This window comes from Dromaius novaehollandiae, chromosome 3, assembly GCF_036370855.1.
Source record: "Dromaius novaehollandiae isolate bDroNov1 chromosome 3, bDroNov1.hap1, whole genome shotgun sequence".
NCBI lineage: Eukaryota > Metazoa > Chordata > Aves > Casuariiformes > Dromaiidae > Dromaius > Dromaius novaehollandiae.
In genome coordinates, this window is record NC_088100.1 from 91,457,471 (window position 1) to 91,475,360 (window position 17,890).

The 17,890-nt window shown below is 40.4% G+C and overlaps 2 protein-coding genes across 7 annotated transcripts in view; both read right to left on the minus strand.

Moving 5' to 3' along the window:
- The window catches only part of STRN (striatin), a 73,667-nt gene extending 73,180 nt beyond the window's left edge, over nucleotides 1-487 (minus strand). For 2 of the 4 annotated variants that reach the window (XM_064509446.1, XM_026102587.2), the window contains exon 1: nucleotides 34-487. In XM_064509446.1, coding sequence (XP_064365516.1) covers nucleotides 34-312 — 279 coding nt within the window. In that variant the 5' untranslated portion in view covers nucleotides 313-487. The remainder of the gene's footprint in view (nucleotides 1-33) is intronic. The other 2 variants (XM_026102588.2, XM_064509448.1) reach the window with 2 other exon arrangements.
- Nucleotides 488-3,983: 3,496 nt separating this feature from the next.
- The window catches only part of HEATR5B (HEAT repeat containing 5B), a 62,021-nt gene continuing 48,114 nt past the window's right edge, over nucleotides 3,984-17,890 (minus strand). For 2 of the 3 annotated variants that reach the window (XM_064509443.1, XM_064509444.1), the window contains 5 exons: nucleotides 14,724-14,993; nucleotides 12,145-12,369; nucleotides 9,571-9,722; nucleotides 6,441-6,654; nucleotides 3,984-4,919 (listed from right to left, as the gene is read on the minus strand). In XM_064509443.1, the coding sequence (XP_064365513.1) occupies nucleotides 4,615-4,919; nucleotides 6,441-6,654; nucleotides 9,571-9,722; nucleotides 12,145-12,369; nucleotides 14,724-14,993 (1,166 nt within the window). In that variant the 3' untranslated portion in view covers nucleotides 3,984-4,614. The remainder of the gene's footprint in view (nucleotides 4,920-6,440; nucleotides 6,655-9,570; nucleotides 9,723-12,144; nucleotides 12,370-14,723; nucleotides 14,994-17,890) is intronic. The other variant, XM_064509445.1, reaches the window with a different exon arrangement.

Below are 17,890 nucleotides of genomic sequence, written 5' to 3' on the forward strand. Positions count from 1 at the left end.
GGGGAGGAGGGGGAAGGAGGTCGCGGCTGTTACCTGCAGCTCCGCCCGCTCCGCCTCCCACTCGGCGCGCTCCGCCTCGAAGCGGCCCCACTCGTGCTGCAGGAAATGCAGGATGCCCGGCACGCTGTACTGAGCCCGGGACGCCGACACCGGCGCGGCGGCCCCGGCGGGAGGGACCCCGCCGCCGCCTCCCGCCGCCGCCGCCGCCTCGCCCGGCTCCAGCCCCGGCCCGCCCGCCGGCGGCGGCAGGAGCAGCGCGTTGTTGTTGTTATTGTTGCTGAAGAAGACGCCGGGCCCCGCTTGCTCGTCCATGGCTGGGCCGGGTCGGGTCTGCCTCGCTGCCCGCCGCCGCCCCCTGCCCGCGAGCCGCCGCCGCCCGCACCCAGCCGCGTCCCGGCAGCAGCAACAACCTGGGCGCGTCCCGCCCGCCGTCACCGCCTGACAGCCGCCCCCGCCGGCTGCTACGGAGGCCTGGCGCGGACAACTCCAGAGCGCGATTCGTTCCGGCCCGGCCCGCAGCATGCTGGGAAGTGTAGTTCCGTCGGGGGGCGGGCCGCGCTGCCAAGCGAGGAAGGGGAGAGTGTCCCTTTTCGCCTCCGCCCTGCCCTTGTTTCGAAAAATGACTTTATAGGAAGCGAGTCTCAGCCCCCTGAAGGGCCTTCCTGAGGTCAGGGGGCAGCAAGCCACCGTAGCCCAGCAGGGAGCATCAGCCTGGCAGGGGGCAGCTGAACCCCCCCCCCGTGGCCCGATCCCAACAGCAGAGGATGCGGAGACCTCGGGGGCCACCTCAGGCCCCCGCGCCAACGGCCAGGCACCCACAGCCTCCCCTTCCCACTCCCCTCGGCCATGCCAGGCCACTGCAGGAAGAGGGATGGAGGGCTGCGAGGAGCAGGGGGGGCACAGGGCCCTCCTCCATGGATTAATAATAATCTCCCTCTCCAAGGAGGATTTAAAGGGCTTTGGCATACTTATGGCCCACCCTGGGGGTGTAAAGGACAGGCGTCTCCTGCACCCACACGTTGTCTGCGGCAAGGCGATGTCATCTCACAGCTGCTCCACAAAAGTTCTGTCAAATCCTGCAATTTCAGCTGTCTTTGATCCTTCCTTTTTTTGGCTATGTTTTGAGCATTGCTCTGTCCGAAATGCTGAAAACTATAAATCCATCCCAGGACTACAGCGATTTCTTGAAAAATCTTAATGAGAAAGAGGACAAAAACATTTTTCAGGAATTGCCACACTGCCTTTTTGGAGAGGAAAGAGAAAATACAACCTTCAAGACCAGTGGCAAAGCCCTGGTTTAAGAGAGGTGGGGGGGAGTCTGCAAGGAAAAGCAAGCATCCTTCAACATCACAGCTGTCAGGGGCATTCCTCTCTCACACTTCTCCCAAGGATGCAAGAAGACTCAAAGTCAGGCTTGCTTTCTGTGCTACGTACATATTGACAAAAGAGGCTTGCTAAAGAGAGACAAAACACAACGCTACCAACAGGCCTTACAGCTGGGTTAAGCGCTAGCACCACACTGTCCTCTCCGCTTGAACATAAATGTGCGTAAATAAGGCTGCTGAGAATGCTGCATGTAATAGGATCACTGACTACAAAGCCGCGATGTACCCAGACACGCTCACGTGATAGCAGTGCGCGAGGTACTGCGAAAGAGCCCCAGCGCCCTTCGCTGCACCCTGCACGCCCAGGAGCACAGCTCTGCTTACTCAAGCAGCACTTCCTGTTTCTTTCTAGCTGCTCTGAAATCATACTTGCCCACTTCTTAACCCGTCCCTAAGAAACAACTGTTGTGTCTTGAGGATGATCCCTTTGCATTTTTAAGCTGAAGAAAAAATAACTGATGAAGCTTAGAGAAAGAAAAAAGAAATCAAGAGAATAGAAGTAAACCATCAGAGCACGGAAGGGGGAGTGCAATCTGGGGGAAACTTAGTATGAGAAGCACGGTAGAACAACGAGGCTCATTAAGAAAGGAAGGAAATAGTGGAGAGAAGAGGAAAGACTTCAAGGGGAAACAAAATTTGCTTCACAAGAAAACACACTAAAAAGGCCAAAGAAAAACATTAAAAGGAGGGGGACAAAAGAGAAGGAAGAACAAAGAGCGCTACAGGCATTTCACATTATTATTATTTTTTTTTAATCAAATGAAGTCTTATGCCAAAATATTATGTAAAACCACAGACTTATATTTTTAGTATCCAGAGCAACAAAAGCAAATGCAGACTAGAAACGTGAGAAGCCTGAATACAAATGAAAGTCTAGCACTTTGTATACTGTCACACAGTACACAAGAAAGAAAACCTCTCCCTTTACTATCCCTCTACATCTATCTAGCCCTATTTTCTCTTCCACTAGCATTTTTACTACTTTTCTACCAGCTTCTTAGTTATGCTCCATTGGTACACTTACTCCTTTCCTCTCTCTCTCCCCCCCCACCCCCCAACTAAATTTTCAGCCATCTTGTAAACTAGAGTCAAACCAGAACATAAAAGTGCTGGGACACAAAATTAAGGTAAATAAAGCTGAACTGATCATAGACAAAAAGTCTACAACAAACATTCAAGAGTCACCAATTACTAAACTACCTATGGAAAAAAAAATCTGAGAAAGGTTATGAGGTGTTTTGTTTCCGTTTTACTTGCAAAAATCTGTGTGTTCAATTTTACGTCTAGAAAAAGTTTCCCTGATACTTCAACTGAACTTTCTCTCAAACATTAAACAGGTTTGGAACTTCTGAGCAAAATAGCTTTGTAATATTTGTTTTGAAACAGTTATTAGGAAGTAATACATTTTAATCAATTCCTACTACAGAGAAGTGAATATTAAAATTACCTTCCTCCTTGTGTACTGCATGCTATTTTTGCTGCTGCATGTATCTCTGGTCCAGTAGGACAGTGGAACAAGATTGGAAAGTTAAGATTCACATGTTTACGAAAACAATTTGAGAGATTAGCTCACTTTAGTACTAGAAGATTTGCTGTGAAATAAAGGCTTTTCTAGTTATTTGTATGAGAAACATTTTTCACACATCAAATGTGATAGGGCTGAAGGGCACCATCTTGCATACTTTGCATAAGTACCCAAAGGGCGATACAAAGCTCTTAGGGGAAACGAGACTTAGAGGTGTCACTACGCAAAAATGATCTACAAATATTTCAACCAATATGATTTAAAATCGTGTTCAGTTCTAATTACTATCCCTTTGTTGTATTTGGGTTGAAGTAGAAACTTCTGAAATTACATAGCTTTTACCGTTATACACATATCCAGAAAAACATCACACATGAAACCTAACTGTACCATACAGTCCTATCCTAGGCTTCTAGTTATGTGGCCTGTCACTATAAAACAAAGATGCATAGAAAGATTTCTGGCAGTCTAGAAATTTGACAACAGTGTCTTAAAAAACCTCTGTATGTTGTCTTATATACAGAAGAGAATACATAGAGCTATACTTCTGCCAACAGTAAGGGTGAGGCCTGGCAGAAGAAAGGCATGATCAAATGGGAGCCACTGCCTCTGTGTTATAAGGTTAACACAGCACTTGAGCTCTCACTTAAGCCCCAAAATCCCCAAATCAACCAAACTCACTCACATGTGAAGGGAGTCAAGTGCTTTTCAAGAAAGAAAATCCTGGCAATGGAAGGAAAAATTGGAGCTGCCTAGCTCAAACTTGTGTTCTGCTCCCCTACTTTCAGTACGGATGCAAAGGAGTCAAGTCATTTGGCTCTGCAAACTTTATCAAGGACTGGAGATTAGATACAGTCAGTGAGACTAAAAATTCCTAGAAGAAGCAAATATCTAGGAATCTAGGCAAAGAGCAGAGTACAGAACCACCATATTTAACTAGTGTCTGGCAGAATAGGAAGACTGCTAACCCATGACAACCATGGCTACTAAAATGCAGGTAGCAGGTAGTCCCCTTTGCAAACTCAATTTCCAATGTGTGGGTTTTTTTAATTTATCTTAGACGAGATAGGGAGTAAGATTCTTTGAACCCTTTATTAATTCTTAAGCATGGAAATGGACCTGAAAGAAAGAGATACACCACATAAATAAGGACATCTCACTATAACAGCATGCTTGAAAAAGACTGAAAACTTTCAATTCTTTTTTTTTTTCATGCATGCTGAAATGATCTACAAGGTATGACAAGCCCTTACCTTTGTTTGTTTTTAAAAGGAAAAAGTGCATTGAAATTCCCTGTGATATATGGTAAGTACTGCATAACAGGTTTACCTCCCTCCACCCCCTGCTGTGTTAGCGTGTTGGCACAATGGTAGGATAACATTTGCTAGAATTCAAAAACCACTCAAAAAGGTTCAGGGTAGCTTTTAAAAATAAATAAAACAATTTAGTAAGATAGAGAATACTTTTTTTGTGGATATTTGTAACACAAATTCATAAATATGATCACAATCAATTTCTTCAAAATCTATACAAATGCTAGCAACACCACTTCCCTTGTAATGCACAGATTTCAAATAATTACACAAGCTCCATTAGACAGCCTTTCACATACAAATTACACAAAATTACAGACATATGCAGTAACACATCAGGAATAATGTAATGCTTCTGACTATTTAATGGTCCAAAAATAATAAAAGTAATTCAAAAAAAGCTAGTTTTAAGTTTAATTGTTGGGGTGGAATGTACTGTGGGTGGTGGTTGCCTAGCAGCTGCTTTTGCTTTGCTGGCCTGACTTGCTCGGACTGCAGTTTCTAGACGTGTTTTTAATTCAGGAGCAGCTCCCATTACTGTCTTGAAAGCATGTGGGTAAAGTGGACCAATGTGCATTAGATTCTGAAGTGCAAACTCATGAAGATCTTTAGATGCTGTAGATGCAGAAGCAAAGGCATTTTCATTCAGTAAATAGGAGATCAGAGTGGGAACCAGAAGGGCAAGCAACTGGACTCCTAAAAGTGAAAGGAAAACACAACATAACCACCATATTAGAAGAGGAAACAAAGTAAAATGAATTGTATCAGTTAGTAGTTTGATAAGGGTAGTTTTATTTTCAGGACTGACAAACACACACTGTAATTACAAATGATCAAATCAAAAACATCTAAAATGAAGATGGTTTCTTTTCCTTCGGTCACTCAATGAGGACAGTGTTTCAGACTTTTTCCTATTGTTTATCACAGTTATTTTGTTCCTGACACTTCTTCAGAGATGCCCTTGCACAAACCAATTACTTATCCTTGCTAACAGATCTCAAAATGTAGACTGCCTAGCACACTAAAGGCTTTTAAAACCCTTCTCAGACAGAAAAATTATTCAGCTGAATCTGAAAAGCAATTCTCCCAATGAGCATAACAGAATCTCTATTACTATGCAACGGTTTACTAAAAATCCAGGGACAGTTATCTGCTATATCACTCCATCTTGGAAGTTTCCCATCTAAAAACTGATGGCACAACTACACTTGAGCTAGCAACACCTAATGAGGTCAGAGCCCAAAATGGTACAGGTATAAAGAGAGTATGTTTAGAATAAAAAAACCCACTAACCTTAAGCAACAGTTCTAATTTTTGGATCTAGCAAGGACTGTCTTCGAAACACGTAACATGTTAATCAGTATATTTTAAGCTCAAAGAGATTTAACATTTATGGCAACTCATTTATTTAAAATCTTGTTGGTTATCAGAATATTAACACTTTTCCCCTAAAGGTTTTGACCCAATTTATATACTCATGTAATAGGGTGACTGATTCCAGCCAATACTAACAAATCAGATGTTTTGTCTCCTCATACATTTCAGTTAGTCCTTCATTCTATATGCGTTTGAAACAACTATGCCAAAAAGAATAGCAATTAAGAAAACATAAATTTAGTGTTTTATCATCAATGCAGAGAAATACATTGGGGGAAAGTAAAAAAAAAAAGCATTATTTTTACATTTAACTTAATCAACATGTGAACCAAAGTGTCTGCAGAATCAGTCCTTACATGATGCATCCTTTCAGTTATTCTGTAACTAAACTGTGTTCTATTCTGCTGCAAATAGAAGCCTCCATCTAGGATCTAGATACTCCAACCAGTAAAACTCAATTTCTTGGGCTTTTTAGATATACTTTGCTGACAGAGATGGTAGAGACAACCCAATAAAATAGTGATGAGTCTGCTAAAATGAACAGAAGTTAGTAATGGAAAAAAGTAAACTTAACAGCTAGGAACAACTCATCCAAGCACAAGAAAACATCACTACTGCAGTTCATGTTTATAAGTTTTTCTTTGCAAGAAATTTGAATGTGACAGCACATCATACCATATATGCTTTACTAGTCTACGCATACAAAAGTTCTAGTAATGCAAATGCAAAAGAATGTTGCAAAGACATGTGAACATGCCATCAAGTTCCTAACTGCAGTATCTCTAGCATTCAATGTTTTATTTCAGAATTACAGGTGCTTTAAAGAAACTAAATACTTACTATTCTGCTCCTCACCAAGGGCAACCAGTGTTTCAAGAACTTTAATTCCTTCCTGCACTGCTAACAGCTCCGTGTTGTTGTTTGGACGGTTCCTTTCCACAGCTTTCAACTTCTCAACCATTATAGGAGCCAGTGAATGGATGTATGGAGTTGACAGGGCACGATTGGTATGTTGGAATACAGAAAGCAGAAGCTGATAACACTTGGCTTGAACCTAATCAAATCAAGATAGATACATTGTCCTGAAAGCTATTTGTTAACTGAGGGAACTCTAATCAAATCCACTATCTATGTATGCAATTGATACAGGTCACACAAAAACAGACTAAAGGGGAAGAAAACAAACTAAGTAAGAAGAAAGCAGCAATGCAAGACAGTTTATCTGCTAAAATAATGTTAGCTCAGTTTTCAATACAAGAAAGGGAGGCCAGTTAGAAAGAACATGCAGGTAAAAGAGGCTAGGAGCTATATAAACTTGGAGGAAAGGAAGTTAATGACACACAACTCAGTCACACAGCTCCACAGAGAACTACATCTTTAAGTCTCAGAACTACCAGCATCAATACTGGAAGTATCTGCAAAATCATGAAATGCTATTCCAACCAGAAGGGTGAAGCGATCCATAAAAAGAACCTGGATCAGATTTAAGTGACCTTGTTGCTCAAACACTGGTCAAAACTGCTGCCAAAAGCAGCAGGCCTGTCTAATTCTCCATCTTGTGCTGGTAGTCATATAGGAGTATATGCACATTCATACAGTGATTTGGATCAGAGCCCCCTCCTTTCCTTCTTTTTTTTTCCTCTCCCTTTTCACTGCAATCAGGGAATTAAGTTAATACTTGTGAAAATGACTCACTGATAATCTTGTGTAGAAGAACTTATGAATGGATTTGATTTGGAGTTAAAAAAAAAAAAAAAAATCTTTCTCCAAAATACCCCACAAATAACCCAGAACATTTGAAAACGTACAGCCCCAACAAATACCAGGACAAAATGTTGCACGTTTATAGACTGCACTCCAATCAAAACAGGCTGAGTTATCGAGCATGTTCTGAACACCAGCATATTAGAAGAAGTACTATTGAACACAACAATCTGTGAGGAGATCTGAAGATGACTAAAAACAAATATAAAAATAAATTAAAGAATAAAACTAGTAATAAGGTATTACAAGCTATGCAGTTCAGTTTGCTCTTAATTCCCTATTATAAGACTGCAAGTGTTCTGTACAGTTCAGTGTTTAAGGCCTGAAGTGATAACACTTCCAATACTTTTTCTGTACTTTCTAACAGAGCTCCATGGCAGAACTTTTTCTCCTAGTGTCTTAGCATCACCTTTGATCTGTTTCAATAAATTATTTCTATACCTCTCCACACTTCCCCAAATCATTCTCTTCCCTTTCTTTCCCTTCTCATTAGCTATGAAAGTGTACAATAGTCTTGGAAATAAAAAGTAAAATCTGTTTTCTTAAATGCATGCAGAGGTTTTAATTCATTTTATGCATGCTAATATTTTGACTAGTCCACATTCACAGAAGTCTACAAAAAAAACTCCTGAGAGATAAAACCAGGGTTTCTTTAAAGTCTATAAGGCACACTCTCCTGTAAAATTTATCCATTAAAAATTTAGAGACAAGGGTGTCTCAACTGAGAGCCTATGGCTCTAGAAATCACTTCTGTTGTAGGGGCAAAATGAATGCATGTTAACCAGCCTTCAGGATACACTGTGTAACATGTTTAACCTTTCAGGCTTTTGTTGCAGATCATCACAGTTTCAAACATACTCCTGTTACCTCTTATGAAGCAGTAATATTTCTTTAGGATTCTTTTTCCATATCAGTTCAATATGCACTGTTTTTATTACAAACAGGTATCTAGCTACTGGCCCCAATACATATGTTATATATTTTTAAAAAATAAGATAAAACAAACAAGTATCACAGACTGTATGTTCTGCACATCAGGGAGCAAAGAAGAGTGGACAGTCTGGCTGCTATCAAAGCACTCTCTGTGAATTACAAAAATACTGCCAAGCTCCCGCTCACTGACAGCTTTCCAGCAGAGTGGACAAAGTTACAAAGTAGTACTTCTGTGTACTTCTACTGTAAGATTATAAGAGCTGTTTGTGTGCTTATACAGAGCCGAGAGAGAATAAGATATAAAAGCTTCTGTTTGATACAATTGACACTTCCATACATGCACTAAAATCTTAAAAGCAGCTTTCCACCATAAATTAGGCTTCAGCAAAGAACTGAGCTTTATGTCCATGCTGGAGAAAGTCAACCTGCTGCAGAGAAGAATTCTCAGTCTAAACAGGACTGCAAATGCCACAATGTGATCCTAAATACGTCAGCATTTTCTGCACATATTTCTTCTGAGGAATCTCTGCAGCGTCTGCTTGTGGAAACACTAGATTTTTTAGCTCCCACCTGCAGATTTGTATATCCGTTCCAACAAACGGATTTATACATGGCTAGAACAGTTAAGTGTAACTATACAGTACACTAGCCTGCTCGAGCAAAGTCAGGCTACAACTTTTTAGTTTCTCTCTTTAGTGAGGAATTAACTCAGAAGAAAATTCATAAAGACAAACCAAAGGACAGATGTGAAATCAGAAGACAGATGATTCATAATCTGTAAAGGTTCTGATGGAGACAACAAAATTTAATTTTTGCATTGGTTTCGAACAGGATTTTGTACGAACACAAAAAACAAGTATAGGTTTTACACAAACAAACAAAGTTCATCAAGAATTTGGGCTGTAACTTTATCTGCAGAAAAAGAAGTTTAGTCTACACTATAAAAAGTCATAATTAATGTAGAAATGTCACCATTCTTTGGTAACCAAATTTCACACATTAACAAAGATACAGTTTTTCTTTTAAAAAGACTGAGTCAAGAATCTGGCACAAGGCCATGAACAGACATTACACAGAAGCACCTACTTCGGTTGTTTTACCTGTTCATTAAACATTTCTGTAACGTACTGTTGAAAATCCTAGTTATTTTGACAAGCAGTAGCTGACTACTCTGAAGTAAAGAAATAACAAAAAATTCAGGGAACACATTAAATATATCACAATTACTTTTTCTCAGACATGTATCATTCACACTCCTTTATCATCAGCTTACCCAAGGATCACAGGAATTTAATGCGTTCTTAAATCTGTTCATACATCCATTTTGTAAAGACTGTACTCCAATTATTTCACTGCTTGCTGACCAGAGAAAGAGAGCAATAGCAGTAAGTATGCTTACTTCATCAAGAATTGGTTTAGAGGCTTCTGAAAAACAAAAACAAGCTGTTAGCTTACTCTGAAAAAGGTTTGAATTTATTTAGTAAACCCCAGTGAACAGAGAAATTCACAAACAGGAAATAAATTTACTTGAAATGACTTGCGGCTGCATACAAATATGCATATACTCATCACCGAGTCACTTAATAACTGTGACTGACAATTTAAGGTTGAGTAATTTTATTCCAATAGTTATTTATTTGTTTTAACAAAGTGAGTCAAACTTTCTGAAACTTATATTTTACCAACCCAAAACATCATCAACACATTCTCTGACCAAGTCATACTTTTGTTTTCAGTGTGTAAACAATAGGAAAAAAAGGCATATTTTTTAAAATCTTTTCCCCATTAAAAGTATTCATTGTGGGGTTTTTTTTAATCTCTTCAGTTTATACAGCAGAATAAGAGATTGATATATAACATGGCAACAGTTTTCACTTAGGATGAGGTTTCACATAACAGCTAACCACCACAAAAAAGCGCAGTCCTGCTTTAACCATCCCTTCTTTTCAAATTGATCTGTATTTGCCTGTGCCATCCTTTTTTTGCCTTGCGCCAGCTGTCTTCCTGGATCTCCTTCATGAAGCTACACCAACACAAAAAACAAATTAAGTAGTTTTCTGCTGGTTTTGTTGCCCAGATTGATTCTGCTCTCCCTTGCAAGTCAAAGCAAAGAAACAGCAGAAATATAGAGCCAGCAGCAGGAAAAACAGCATGACTTCTCTTTATAGGTGTCAGCTAGTCCTTAGATGGGCTTAGCCGTGATGTGAAACCTCGTTTCACTCCAAGCATTTTAGGTGACAAAGCACACACAGTACATCTTGCTTAGATTCTTGTCTATGTGATATGTCCCACTCTACAGAAGATTCAACAGGAAAAGGCAGATACATGGATCTTGCAAGGTAACGAAAAAGATTTCTGAAGCCTGCAAAATGCCTAAATAAAGGCAGCAATGTTTCTGGAAAGAGGCTGGGAGACCTTTATGATAACGGAAGGTTGAAAAACAAGAGCTGATGTGACAGATAGAATTAGAGTTTTGACTTGGATAACACAAATCCAGTGATCCTTCCCCTTCACACATTTTCAGGATTGTCTGCAATTACCTACTCGCTCCCTATATCTCACATGAGTAACTCCATTCAAACCTCTCTTCAATCTGTATAAATGGCTACTGGGGGATGTAACGGGAAGTTTTTGGCTGAACTACTATTATGCAAATGACAAGCCTTTCTGTCTCTCTTTTGTTAACTATACAGCTGGGACTGTACAGCTTTTTTGCTTTTCTAGTACAAGGCAAAGTACAAACATGAACCAAAAGAAGCAGCCTGTAGTTCTCCGAAGAGACGCAGTAGACATCCTGCTGGTGGGTAAGAGATTTTTGGCAGGGGTAGAATTTTTTTTTTCCACCATTGAAACCTTGTAACAGTATTGTGAATATCCTACTCCAATATGAGCCTTGGCACAATTATCCCTTCCTGTTTTCACACTCATTCACTTTAATACTCATGGTCACAAAGACTATATGAAACCTGTCAGCAAACACTTAAAGATACACTGATTGCCATTTTTCTTTAGGTTTAATTCAATGTATTGAACTGATGTACCATACCGAACAATTACAGCTTCGGTTAAGAGATCAGTTCCTCTACAAACACTGTTCTGGCAACTAAAATCTCCTTCCCTCTAAGCTAGCAGGTATCACGTGGAAAGAGGAAAGAAGGAGTAGAACTGATAGTTTGTTCTGGCCTTGCCAAGAGGTCTACAGTTTCCAGTAGCCACAGAAATTGGGGCATGGTCTAGGAAGTGAAATGATTTCAGCTTGGAACTCATACAGATTTTATTGAGATATTCAGCAGATGTCAGAAAGACTGATCAATATCAGAGAATAGATTCCCAAGTTCCAGAAACAAGTCACTAGCTGCAACTATGAAGATTAATAAGGTCTATCTAAGGAAAATTTAGAGAAGGAAGAACAATTATGTGTTAACAGGATTCAAAATGAGAGGAAGGCCTGAACTAGTACAGAAGAATACCTTGAGACAGTGACCTTAGCAAGAAAGGCTGAATGATGAGTTGCAAAAGGCAAACTTTCAAACAGGAGGTTATGATCAATACTGTTAAAGAATACAGACAAAGAGGCATAAATCTGGAATGTTAATTCCTGAGATAAAACCGTATTTTCCTCAAATTCAATGTTGTGCTTGTCCTCAACACGGCCTATTAAGTGCAAGGAGCTGTGTACGCTCAAGTCTTCCTCCCACTTCAGTTTTACAAGCAATTCATCTCTGCTCTTAATCTCTGACCTTTAGACATGCAGCCTATTAAATTACAGAGACAACGCTTTCCTTTTCTCTAAAGCAAAACCCAGCTCTCTCTAATTTTAACTTTCCCACACTGGAAAACTGCTTACCAGGTTGAGAGTATTCCAAGATAGATGCCAGAGTGCTGCGGATAAGACCTGTCCATTGCTTTTGAGTTTCATCAGTCTTGACTGTTGGAAGAGTAACGATAGTTTTTATCCCTTGAAGGGCTGCACTGACTGGAGGTGGGACCTGATTATCTGCTGATTTTACTGCTGTTTCTTTCAGTACTCTTGTAATCAAAAACAGGATAGTGGGTAGGATCGTCATACATCCTAGAACAAGACAAAGTACATTTTCTGAAGTTAATTCCCACGAGCATGGTGGATAACATCTCTAGGTTATATATAGCCCCAAAGGGATATCTATGGCTAACAAAGGACACACTGAGATCAACTGTAATTCAGCTAAAAAGTGATATATGCAGTTCAATATTTTATCAACTAATTCATTTACCAGTACTAGTGAAGTATATCATAATCAGTCATACAAGCCAACAAGCCAACACTTAAAATCTTGCTATCAATTCAGGAATGATATTCAGCAATTAAAGTTTTGCCCTACGTGGCACATGAAACATGGTATGATTTTATCAAAGAGAGATTGGTTCAGCACTTTAGAGAAACTGCAAGACAACAGAATCAAGCCCTGTTCCCTAGTCTGTGACTAAGCCACAAACAGTTCTGAGAAGTTCCTACAGCATTGAGAAATGAAAGCCGTAATGCTCTGCAGTGAGAATAAGGCTCTCCCTATTGAACACATCCAGAGTGTTAAATACCTTAAAACAGGATCTGCATACAGATAGAGTCTTATAAACTAAAACAATACAGAAACAGCTCTAGAAACAGGTACGCAAACCAAGTTAGAGCACCATCTTACAAAGCAGATGTGTGTTTCAAGCCCCTGAAGCAAAGCAGGGAAGTTAATCTGGGTCTCTCATCCTACGGAAAAGGTGTAACCCTGTGGCTACTCTGTATGGGAGTTAACAAAAGAATCCTCCTCCTACAGCCTTTTTATTTCCTGAAGAAATCAACAGCTATCTGTATGTTTTGTGCAGCCAGTCCTGCAGGTGCAAGTTAGGCACAGATCAGGCATCTCAAGGAGTACTGGTCAAGTAAATGTAACCTGACTTTAGACATGTGGGAACTTTATTAGAATGAGCTTCAATAATGCATACAGACTTTTAGCACCTGTAGGACTGAAAGCAGGGTGCTGTTAGGTTTACGTGCTTATTACCAATCTACAGCTCATTTCAGACAGTCAGGTCGCTTTGTGTGTCTAACTCAATCTTCTCCATGCCTCATTTTCCACATCTGTGCTAACTCAAACCCCACTGTTTTCCTACTTCTGGGAATGCTTTGAGGATAAACACACTCAAAAGAATTGGAGAATCATTACAGTTGGAAGGGACAGCTGGAGATGTAGTCCAACCCCCTGGTCAAAACACTTCCTCTAGATCAGATTGCTCAGGACTTTGTCCAGGTGAGATCAAAAGATGCTCACATATAAAAGTAAGAAGAAGAAACAAAGAAACCACTCAGTCTCAGGAAGTGATTCACTCTCCTTGTTCACTGTTCCCCTTACATCCAAAGACCCAAATAACACAAACATTTGTGCATATACTATCCCCCATCCCTACAGCAACCAGCTGGCTACATCTTCTGGATGAGAAAGTACACAACTGTAACAGTCTCTTTAGACTTAGCTACTTTCACTGGTCATTCCCATGTTCTGGCAGTCACATCTTCATCCCATTCAACACAGTAGTGTGGTTACTCTTCTTGCTCAAAAAGGAGAAAGAAAAAGGAACCAGGAATCAAATATAAAGCAGAACAGGACTCTAGACCAGCTCAAAATTTGCTGTTTTAACAAGAACTGTAGGGCATCAATCGCTTGTTTAAAGAGTCTACACGGCTTTCTAAGCATGACTTTGTCTAAATATGTTATTTACCATGCATCTCACTAAGGGACCAACCTCCAGAATGTTTTATGTACATCACTGAGTGAAACTTCCCAGAGATGCACAAGATGCAAACAATTTGTTCCCTGAAAAGCAAAACAGCTTCCCGTGCTTTTGTGTCCTTTACTCCTGAACTCCACTCAGTGCAATTACCCTAGTTTACACACATCCTCTGTGACAGCCTCCCTGGGCAGAAGCAAGTTCTATTTAGTTTAGAGCTACATTTGGGATGAGTGACAGCCATACCACAGCTGAACTGTGCTAATTTTTCCTCAACAGGATTCTTTTCATCCACCTGCTGCTTTTCATGAACTTCTCAATAATTTAATTATCTTTGACATGTATATCTTCTTTTACAATATGATTACAATTGACCAAAAGGTTTCAAAAATCATGAGAGGTAAAAATGGAGGAAAAAAAACCACAATGGCATATGCTTCATTTCTTCAGCAAACTTGAATAAAAGCAGAGCACCTATGCAAACTTAAAACCACATAATTTTATGGTGGCTCACTAGAAAAGTTTGAGTTCTTAGTTAAACCTAAACATCACTTTGAACAGGTGACCTTTGAAGTAGTCTGTAAAATATACTTATAGCCAGTTAGCATTATATGTTCACTACACTTCCCTTAGAATACCCTTCATATGTACTTTGTTACAATATTTTACCTGCTGGAGAACATAGAGAAGGCAGATCAGACAGTATGGTAACAGTGGCAGCCACAAGACGAGCACTTTCCTCAGAGAGATGAGATTTGGCAGAGACGTGGCTTGGAGAATCTGACACTTTTGAACTTAGATGTGGCATGTGCCGTACTAGGATAAACATGAGCAGTTCCATGGCTGCAAAGACTAGAGATTTTCCAGGCACAAGACCACCACTTTCACCTCCCTCTCCTAAAGGGAGGCAATTTTCTTTATCCTCAATGTCATCTTCATCTGAAAAAAGGAAAGAAATGCCTGAGCAGACAGTTCAAAAAGAAACAAAAAAGACTACATGAAACATTCTGCAAAAAGATGGAGTCATGAAAAAGAAGCTGCTTCACCGTTAGATAGGACAAACATGGCTCATGTTAAAGTAAATGCTCCAGTTAGAATGACCTAAAGGTGTTTAAAATGCTTTAGAAGTATTGTGATTGCAACAGTACATTTTTAAAATCCAGCTAGAACTAGAAAAAAGTAACATACAAAATAAAAACGCAGCAATTATTTTACTTTCTTCTTTTAAAACTAATGGCAGAAGTAATAGCAATGATTGCCAAATAAACAGTCATGGCAATATTTCTTAATTTAATGGCTATAAACTAATGTTTCACCCTGCCAAAATCTTATTTCAGCCTAAGTTGATTATGTCATCAGAGAACAGAAAAGCACTGTAGGATTTTGTGTCTGGCCTCATGATTTCAGTGGGTTCAGTTCAAAAAGTCTCTCTTTTGAATGGCAGCTCAGCCAGCTGCAGTCTTTCCTTCTCCCACTAAACATTATCATTACACAGCAACAGAAATTCAGAAGTCAAAGCTGGCCTGCATTAGCCCTATGGAGCCGCTATGAATTCAAATGATTGCTCTAGTGTTATCACATTAACTCACTTGAAAAATGCAACTTACTGGGCTTATGGTAAACAATGCCATTAATTCACAAAAAGGAACAGAGATCACATTTTTAGCTACATTGACTCCGAGTTCCAGGAAAATCCTCTCCCTACTTTTACATGGAAAATGGATACAAGCTAATAATCTTTTTCTAACAGTATATTGCACCAGTCCAAGAAAGTGGTTTGCCTTAACAAGACAAATATTCTTTGGGGTTTGTTTTATTTCTTTCAGGTAAAATAAACATGGCAGACCTAACCTAACCAGACATCAATAAACTGTTTGCCAGGTTGCCAGTTGAAAGTAATTTACCCAGAGAAGATGGGTACATCCCACATGAGACTGTTAAAGAAATGGTAAAGGAAAGATTAAACAAAAAGATGCTCTGTTAAAAGGAAAAGTTTACTAAACATACCTCAGAGCAGCATTTGGACTGATGTCAATACCCTGATCAAGGATCTTCTTAAATAAAGTAGAAACAAGCTAATGAAATTTGCCAATGAAAAGTTTAAGCAAAACATCAGAAGCTGAAGTGTCACACCAGAAGAAGAAGGGATAAATGAAATGGGAATGAACTGTAGTAGTGCTCAATACAAACAAAGGCAGAGGAACAGGATTTAAGTATACCTGCTGATCAGAGAATCTCAGAAAAAAATTAAAGTTGAGAGGAACCTCCATAAGCCACCTGAATCCAATCTTCTACTCAAAGCAGGGACAACTTGAAAGCTACACCAGGTTGCTAAGGGCCTTGTTTGGTCAAATTTTGAATATCTCCAAGGATGCAGATACCACAATCTCTCTGGGTACTCCCCCTTTTTCTGCCCTCCCTCCTTTTTTTTTTTTTTTTTTTTACATTCAAGTTAGACATAAATCTGTCTTTTGCCATTCATTGGGAACCTTTCCTGAGCACCACAGCCTTTCAAAGACTGACAGTGGCCTCAGCATGTCATCAGCCAGCTCCCTCAGAGGTATCCCATCTGGTCCCAGGGTATGTCTACCTTTTACCTAAGTAGCCCCAAACTCAATGCTTGTCTACTGTAAGGAGTAATTCTCTCCACCAAACTCTGACACTAGACAGAGAGAAATGGGAGGGCTAAGAACAGGCCTTAGCAGTGAAGACTGAGGCAAAGTAGGTATTGACTGCCTCAGTTTTTCCCATGAGCTACATCATTCATCACATTTCATGGCAGGCCCACATTTTCCTTGGTCTTACTTTTACTGCTAACATACCTATAGAAGTCCTTATTGCTACCTTTCACATCCATTGTCAGTCTCAACTCCAGCCAAACTGTGGTTTTCCAAATTCCACCCCTCCATACTTGGGCAGCTTCTCCACACTTCCTCCTTCTATACACTTCCTTTTCACATGAGCAGTTTTTTTTTTTCCCCCTGTTCTTGAAGATGAACAATCTCTTTCTCTTTGCTCTTCCAAGCAGCTTACCATAGGATCATCTGCAATGTCCCTGAACAAGCCCAAGTCTGCTGAGCCCAGGGCTTTCAATCTGCTACTTGCCTTCCTCACTTCCCTCAGGATCTTGAGCTCCATCATCTCATGGTTGCTCCAGTGAAGGCTGCCATTAACCTTCACATCCCCAACCATTTCTTCTATACTGGTAAGCAGGAGATCCAGTGAGCACCTCCTTGCTCACTGTCCAATACTTGTACCAAAAAACTGTGGTTCCTACGCTCACTCCCGATATCTTCAAATTGCTGGCATCCTGTAGCATTACCCTTCTACCAGATGGTGGGCTGGTTAAAGTCTCTCATAAGTTTCCCAGGCCTTGCAACTGGAAGGCTTCTTCCAGTAGTTTTAAGACGGCTTCATGCACCTCCTCTTTTTGATTAGGCGATCTGCAGCAAACCAGAAGAGAGTTCCTAACCACTATCATTCTCTACTTCCTCTTAGTGGTACCAGTTCTGACCTGTCAAAGAGGCATGGCCGGTCTAAATTCCTCCCTTGACAACTTGTCCCTTCTCTCCTCTTGCCAGGGCCCTATGACTCCAGCCAAACATCTGGAGATGGAAAAAGCCTTTTCTTTCTGGAATTCATAAGCTTGCAAACTCCACCACTGCAGGAGTCTCATGCTCCCCCTATTCCAGCATAGCCTCTGGCTGTCCCTCCTCCTGTGACACGTAGAATTTGGGTTGCTGCCCCTGCAGGATCCCTATGAAGAATGTGTCATTCTGCCATTTGCCTTCCTTGACATTACACAGTCTGCTCACCTACGTGTGCATTACCTTCAC